We start from the raw sequence: 8,907 nt of genomic DNA on the forward strand, positions 1-8,907 counted from the left end.
ATCCACAATCTAGAATAACACACACACTGACGAGGCATCACATCCACAATCAGGAATAACACACAGAATAACACCCACACACTGTAATAAAAACACAACACACACACACAAGGGCATCACATCCACGGCCTGTAACAACAACACAAAGAACACAGACGTAATGAGATGTACTCACAGCCTCCTGTAGGAGTTGTTCTAGACAGTAGATATGAGGTCTGTTCCCTCTCTCCCCCTCCACCACCACGCTGTAACTACAGAACAGAGGTCAGGGGTCAGGGGTTGTTCTAGACAGTAGATATGAGGTCTGTTCCCTCTCTCCCCCTCCACCACCACGCTGTAACTACAGAACAGAGGTCAGGGGTCAGGAGTTGTTCTAGACAGTAGATATGAGGTCTGTTCCCTCTCTCCCCCTCCACCACCACGCTGTAACTACAGAACAGAGGTCAGGGGTCAGGAGTTGTTCTAGACAGTAGATATGAGGTCTGTTCCCTCTCTCCCCCTCCACCACCACGCTGTAACTACAGAACAGAGGTCAGGGGTCAGGAGTTGTTCTAGACAGTAGATATGAGGTCTGTTCCCTCTCTCCCCCTCCACCACCACGCTGTAACTACAGAACAGAGGTCAGGGGTCAGGGGTTGTTCTAGACAGTAGATATGAGGTCTGTTCCCTCTCTCCCCCTCCACCACCACGCTGTAACTACAGAACAGAGGTCAGGGGTCAGGAGTTGTTCTAGACAGTAGATATGAGGTCTGTTCCCTCTCTCCCCCTCCACCACCACGCTGTAACTACAGAACAGAGGTCAGGGGTCAGGGGTTGTTCTAGACAGTAGATATGAGGTCTGTTCCCTCTCTCCCCCTCCACCACCACGCTGTAACTACAGAACAGAGGTCAGGGGTCAGGAGTTGTTCTAGACAGTAGATATGAGGTCTGTTCCCTCTCTCCCCTCCACCACCACGCTGTAACTACAGAACAGAGGTCAGGGGTCAGGGGTTGTTCTAGACAGTAGATATGAGGTCTGTTCCCTCTCTCCCCCTCCACCACCACGCTGTAACTACAGAACAGAGGTCAGGGGTCAGGGGTTGTTCTAGACAGTAGATATGAGGTCTGTTCCCTCTCTCCCCCTCCACCACCACGCTGTAACTACAGAACAGAGGTCAGGGGTCAGGGGTTGTTCTAGACAGTAGATATGAGGTCTGTTCCCTCTCTCCCCCTCCACCACCACGCTGTAACTACAGAACAGAGGTCAGGGGTCAGGAGTTGTTCTAGACAGTAGATATGAGGTCTGTTCCCTCTCTCCCCCTCCACCACCACGCTGTAACTACAGAACAGAGGTCAGGGGTCAGGGGTTGTTCTAGACAGTAGATATGAGGTCTGTTCCCTCTCTCCCCCTCCACCACCACACTTCAACAGTATTTAACATGAGATCCTCTCTAATCTTTACAGGAATGTGGTTCTGAATATAAACATCAACACCTCCACCATTGTCATTTCTGGCTTGTCTGTAGATGTTATAACCGCGTATTGCTGGTTATCGGGACATAAATTAGGTAACTTACACACCCCCCCTGTGTGGTGCGTAGTGTACTCACGTAAATTAGGTAACTTACATCCACCAACGCCCCCCTGTGTGGTGTACTCACATAAATTAGGTAACTTACATCCACCAACGCCCCCTGTGTAGTGTACTCACATAAATTAGGTAACTTACACCCCCCCCCCCGTGTGGTGCGTAGTGTACTCACATGTCCGGGGAGTGCACCGTGTTGACGTGTCCAGCATACAGCAGCTGATCATCCATGGGGATCAGAACCCTCAGACCATCCTGAAGAGAGTCTTTATCTAACACACACTGGACCGGAGCTGGATCAATACAGCAATAAACCAATCAATACACACCAATCAATATATCAATCAATATACACCAATCAATATACACCAATCAATATACACCAATCAATATACACCAATCAATATACACCAATCAATATACACCAATCAATACACACCAATATACACCAATCAATATATCAATCAATATACACCAATCAATATACACCAATCAATATACACCAATCAATATACACCAATCAATATACACCAATCAATACACACCAATATACACCAATCAATATACACCAATCAATATATCAATCAATATACACCAATCAATATACACCAATCAATATACACCAATCAATATACACCAATCAATACACACCAATCAATATATCAATCAATATACACCAATCAATATATCATTCAATATACACCAATCAATATATCAATCAATATATCAATCAATATACACCAATCAATATACACCAATCAATATATCAATCAATATACACCAATCAATATATCATTCAATATACACCAATCAATATATCAATCAATATATCAATCAATATACACCAATCAATATATCAATGCATCAATATACACCAATCAATATACACCAATCAATATACACCAATCAATATACACCAATCAATATACACCAATCAATATACACCAATCAATATATCATTCAATATACACCAATCAATATATCAATCAATATATCAATCAATATACACCAATCAATATATCAATCAATATACACCAATCAATATATCATTCAATATACACCAATCAATATATCAATCAATATATCAATCAATATACACCAATCAATATACACCAATCAATATATCAAATATACACCAATCAATATATCATTCAATATACACCAATCAATATATCAATCAATATACACCAATCAATATACACCAATCAATATATCAATGCATCAATATACACCAATCAATATACACCAATCAATATACACCAATCAATATACACCAATCAATATACACCAATCAATATACACCAATCAATATATCAACGCATCAATATATACACTAACACAGTGCATTTATTACATTACAGCCTTATTCTAAAATGTATTAAATATTTTTTTACCACATCAATCTACACACAATACCCCATGATGACATCACAATACCCCATAATGACATCACAATACCCCATAATGCAAAAACCAGTTTTTATAAATAATATCACATTGACATAAGTATTCAGACCCTTTACTCTGTACTTTGTTGAAGCACCTTTGGCAGAGATTACAGCCTCAGGTCTTCTTGGGTATGACGCGACAAGCTTGGCACACCTGTATTTGGGGAGTTTCTCCCATTCTTCTCTGCAGATCCTCTCAAGCTCTGTCAGGTTGGATGGGGAGCGTTGCTGCACAGCTATTTTCAGGTCTCTTCTTCGATCGGGTTCAAGTCCGGGCTCTGGCTGGGCCACTCAAGGACATTCAAACACTTGTCCTGAAGCCACTCCTGCGCTGTCTTGGCTGTGTGCTTAGGGTCGTTGTCCCGTTGGAAGGTGAACCTTCACCCCAGTCTGAGGTTCTGGAGCAGGTTTTCATCAAGGATTTCTCTGTACTTTGCACCGTTCATCTTTCCCTCGATCCTGACTAGTATCCCAGCCCCTGTCGCTGAAAAACATCCCCACAGCATGATGCTGCCACCACCGTGCTTCACTGTAGGGATGCTGCCACCACCGTGCTTCACTGTAGGGATGCTGCCACCACCGTGCTTCACCGTAGGGATGCTGCCACCACCGTGCTTCACTGTAGGGATGCTGCCACCACCGTGCTTCACCGTAGGGATGCTGCCACCACCGTGCTTCACTGTAGGGATGCTGCCACCACCGTGCTTCACCGAAAGGGATGCTGCCACCACCGTGCTTCACCGAAAGGGATGCTGCCACCACCATGCTTCACTGTAGGGATGGTGCCAGGTTTTCTCCAGACGTGATGCTTGGCATTGAGGCCAAAGAGTCCTTTAGGATCCTTTCGGCAAACTCCAAGCGGGCTGTCATGTGCCTTTTACTGAGGAGTGGCTTCCGTCTGGCCACTCTACTATAAAGGCCTGATTGGTGGAGTGCTGCAGAGATGATTGTCCTTCTGGAAGGTCCTCCCATCTCCACAGAGGAACTCTGGAGCTCCTTCAGAGTGACCATTGGGTTCTTGGTCACCTCCCTGACCAAGGTCCTTCTTCCCCGATTGCTCAGTTGGCCGGGCGGCCAGGTCCAGGAAGAGTCTTGGTGGTTCCAAACTTCTTCCATTTCAGAATGATGGAGGTCACTGTGTTCTTGGGGACCTTCAATGCTGCAGAACGTTTTTGGTTCCCTTCCCCAGATCTGTGCCTCAAAACTATCCTGTCTTGTAGCTCTACGGACAATTCCTTCAGCCTCATGGCTTGGTTTTTGATCTGACATGTACTGTCAGCTGTGTGACCTTATATAGACAGGTGTGCCTTTCCAAATCATGTCCAATCAATGGAAGGTGGACTCCAATCAAGTTGCAGAAACATCTCAAGGATGATCAATAGAAACAGGAAGTACCTGAGCTCAATTGAGTCCCATCGCAAAGGGTCTGAATAATTATGGAAACAAGGTAACTTTTTAAAAATACATTTTAAAAAACAGCAATTTAATGCATTTTAGAAAAAGGACAAAAACTAAACAAAATGTGAAAAAAGTCAAAGGGTCTAAAGTATCAAAATACAGACCAATATCAATATACACACCAATATCAGTATACACACCAATATCAATATACACACCAATATCAATATACACACCAATATCAATATACACACCAATGTCAATATACACACCAATGTCAATATACACACCAATATCAATATACACACCAATATCAATATACACACCAATATCAATATACACACCAATGTCAATATACACACCAATATCAATATACACACAAATATCAGTATACACACCAATATCAATATACACACCAATATCAGTATACACACCAACAAATCAATATACACACCAATATCAATATACACACCAATATCAATATACACACCAATATCAGTATACACACCAATATCAATATATACACCAATATCAATATACACACCAATATCAATATACACACCAATATCAGTATACACACCAATATCAATATACACACCAATATCAATATACACACCAATATCAGTATACAGATCAATATCAATATACACACCAATATCAGTATACAGATCAATCGGACGACAGTCAACTAACCAGACGACAGGGTCCTCTCAGCCAGACTGATATATACATAACCAGTCAACTAACCAGACGACAGGGTCCTCTCAGCCAGACTGATATCTACATAACCAGTCAACTAACCAGACGACAGGGTCCTCTCTGCCAGACTGCTGTCTACATAACCAGTCAACTAACCAGACGACAGGGTCCTCTCTGCCAGACTGATGTCTACATAACCAGTCAACTAACCAGACGACAGGGTCCTCTCTGCCAGACTGATATATACACACCAACGTAACTACATAACCAGTCAACTAACCAGACGACAGGGTCCTCTCAGCCAGACTGATATCTACATAACCAGTCAACTAACCAGACGACAGGGTCCTCTCTGCCAGACTGATATCTACATAACCAGTCAACTAACCAGACGACAGGGTCCTCTCTGCCAGACTGATATCTACATAACCAGTCAACTAACCAGACGACAGGGTCCTCTCAGCCAGACTGATATCTACATAACCAGTCAACTAACCAGACGACAGGGTCCTCTCAGCCAGACTGATGTCTACATAACCAGTCAACTAACCAGACGACAGGGTCCTCTCTGCCAGACTGATGTCTACATAACCAGTCAACTAACCAGACGACAGGGTCCTCTCTGCCAGACTGATGTCTACATAACCAGTCAACTAACCAGACGACAGGGTCCTCTCTGCCAGACTGATGTCTACATAACCAGTCAACTAACCAGACGACAGGGTCCTCTCCGCCAGACTGATATCTACATAACCAGTCAACTAACCAGACGACAGGGTCCTCTCCGCCAGACTGATGTCTACATAACCAGTCAACTAACCAGACGACAGGGTCCTCTCAGCCAGACTGATGTCTACATAACCAGTCAACTAACCAGACGACAGGGTCCTCTCTGCCAGACTGCTGTCTACATAACCAGTCAACTAACCAGACGACAGGGTCCTCTCTGCCAGACTGATGTCTACATAACCAGTCAACTAACCAGACGACAGGGTCCTCTCTGCCAGACTGCTGTCTACATAACCAGTCAACTAACCAGACGACAGGGTCCTCTCTGCCAGACTGCTGTCTACATAACCAGTCAACTAACCAGACGACAGGGTCCTCTCTGCCAGACTGCTGTCTACATAACCAGTCAACTAACCAGACGACAGGGTCCTCTCTGCCAGACTGATATATACATAACCAGTCAACTAACCAGACGACAGGGTCCTCTCTGCCAGACTGATATCTACATAACCAGTCAACTAACCAGACGACAGGGTCCTCTCCGCCAGACTGATATCTACATAACCAGTCAACTAACCAGACGACAGGGTCCTCTCCGCCAGACTGATATCTACATAACCAGTCAACTAACCAGACGACAGGGTCCTCTCTGCCAGACTGATATCTACATAACCAGTCAACTAACCAGACGACAGGGTCCTCTCAGCCAGACTGATGTCTAGATAACCAGTCAACTAACCAGACGACAGGGTCCTCTCTGCCAGACTGATGTCTACATAACCAGTCAACTAACCAGACGACAGGGTCCTCTCTGCCAGACTGCTGTCTACATAACCAGTCAACTAACCAGACGACAGGGTCCTCTCTGCCAGACTGCTGTCTACATAACCAGTCAACCAACCAGACGACAGGGTCCTCTCTGCCAGACTGATATCTACATAACCAGTCAACCAACCAGACGACAGGGTCCTCTCAGCCAGACTGATGTCTACATAACCAGTCAACTAACCAGACGACAGGGTCCTCTCAGCCAGACTGATATCTACATAACCAGTCAACTAACCAGACGACAGGGTCCTCTCTGCCAGACTGATATCTACATAACCAGTCAACTAACCAGACGACAGGGTCCTCTCAGCCAGACTGATATCTACATAACCAGTCAACTAACCAGACGACAGGGTCCTCTCTGCCAGACTGCTGTCTACATAACCAGTCAACCAACCAGACGACAGGGTCCTCTCTGCCAGACTGATATCTACATAACCAGTCAACCAACCAGACGACAGGGTCCTCTCAGCCAGACTGATGTCTACATAACCAGTCAACTAACCAGACGACAGGGTCCTCTCAGCCAGACTGATATCTACATAACCAGTCAACTAACCAGACGACAGGGTCCTCTCTGCCAGACTGATATCTACATAACCAGTCAACTAACCAGACGACAGGGTCCTCTCTGCCAGACTGATATCTACATAACCAGTCAACTAACCAGACGACAGGGTCCTCTCAGCCAGACTGATATCTACATAACCAGTCAACTAACCAGACGACAGGGTCCTCTCTGCCAGACTGATGTCTACATAACCAGTCAACTAACCAGACGACAGGGTCCTCTCTGCCAGACTGATATCTACATAACCAGTCAACTAACCAGACGACAGGGTCCTCTCAGCCAGACTGATATCTACATAACCAGTCAACTAACCAGACGACAGGGTCCTCTCTGCCAGACTGATGTCTACATAACCAGTCAACTAACCAGACGACAGGGTCCTCTCAGCCAGACTGATGTCTACATAACCAGTCAACTAACCAGACGACAGGGTCCTCTCTGCCAGACTGATGTCTACATAACCAGTCAACTAACCAGACGACAGGGTCCTCTCAGCCAGACTGATGTCTACATAACCAGTCAACTAACCAGACGACAGGGTCCTCTCTGCCAGACTGATGTCTACATAACCAGTCAACTAACCAGACGACAGGGTCCTCTCAGCCAGACTGATATCTACATAACCAGTCAACCAACCAGACGACAGGGTCCTCTCTGCCAGACTGATGTCTACATAACCAGTCAACTAACCAGACGACAGGGTCCTCTCTGCCAGACTGATATCTACATAACCAGTCAACTAACCAGACGACAGGGTCCTCTCTGCCAGACTGATATCTACATAACCAGTCAACTAACCAGACGACAGGGTCCTCTCAGCCAGACTGATGTCTACATAACCAGTCAACTAACCAGACGACAGGGTCCTCTCAGCCAGACTGATGTCTACATAACCAGTCAACTAACCAGACGACAGGGTCCTCTCTGCCAGACTGATATCTACATAACCAGACGACAGGGTCCTCTCTGCCAGACTGATATCTACATAACCAGTCAACTAACCAGACGACAGGGTCCTCTCTGCCAGACTGCTGTGTGACGGAGGAGGTCCATCGTCTTCGGAGAAGCTGCTGTCCTGACTGGGTTCGAAGTCTTCATCAGCCTCCATACTCTTCATCAGCCTACTGACCGCTCCACGAGCCTGTTGACACACACACACACACACACACACACACACACACACACACACACACACACACACACACACACACACACACACACACACACACACACACACAGAGAGTTGTCATATCTGAGGCAGTTGTACGTAACACCAGAAGGATAATTTATCAGGATGGAACGTGGCAGTACACAGACCTCTCGGGGTTTAGCCTTGGCTTTTGATTGGCTCTTGCGTGCAGGGCTGAGGGGAGGGGCTAACGGGCTCTCTGTGATTGGACTAGACAGAGAGGGCGGGGTCAGGGGAGAGTCCTTCAGCCTCTTCTTCTGTTTAACACACACACAGAAACAAGCAAGTTAGAACACACACACACACACCACATACACACACACAAGCAAGTTAGAACACACTCACACACACACACACAAGCAAGTTAGAACACACATACACCATCACACACCACATACACACACACCATCACACACACACACACCATCACACACCATCACACACCACATACCCACACACCATCACACACACACCACAT

At 45.6% G+C, this 8,907-nt stretch overlaps 1 protein-coding gene across 1 annotated transcript in view; it reads right to left on the reverse strand.

Moving 5' to 3' along the window:
- Positions 1-8,907, reverse strand: part of tnrc18 (trinucleotide repeat containing 18) — a 182,469-nt gene that overhangs the window by 24,660 nt on the left and 148,902 nt on the right. The window contains 4 exon segments of the mRNA XM_064964656.1: positions 176-251; positions 1,743-1,860; positions 8,243-8,381; positions 8,558-8,686. Coding sequence (XP_064820728.1) covers positions 176-251; positions 1,743-1,860; positions 8,243-8,381; positions 8,558-8,686 — 462 coding nt within the window.

The sequence above is a fragment of the Oncorhynchus masou genome, unplaced genomic scaffold, assembly GCF_036934945.1.
Source record: "Oncorhynchus masou masou isolate Uvic2021 unplaced genomic scaffold, UVic_Omas_1.1 unplaced_scaffold_181, whole genome shotgun sequence".
NCBI classification, from domain to species: Eukaryota; Metazoa; Chordata; class Actinopteri; order Salmoniformes; family Salmonidae; genus Oncorhynchus; species Oncorhynchus masou.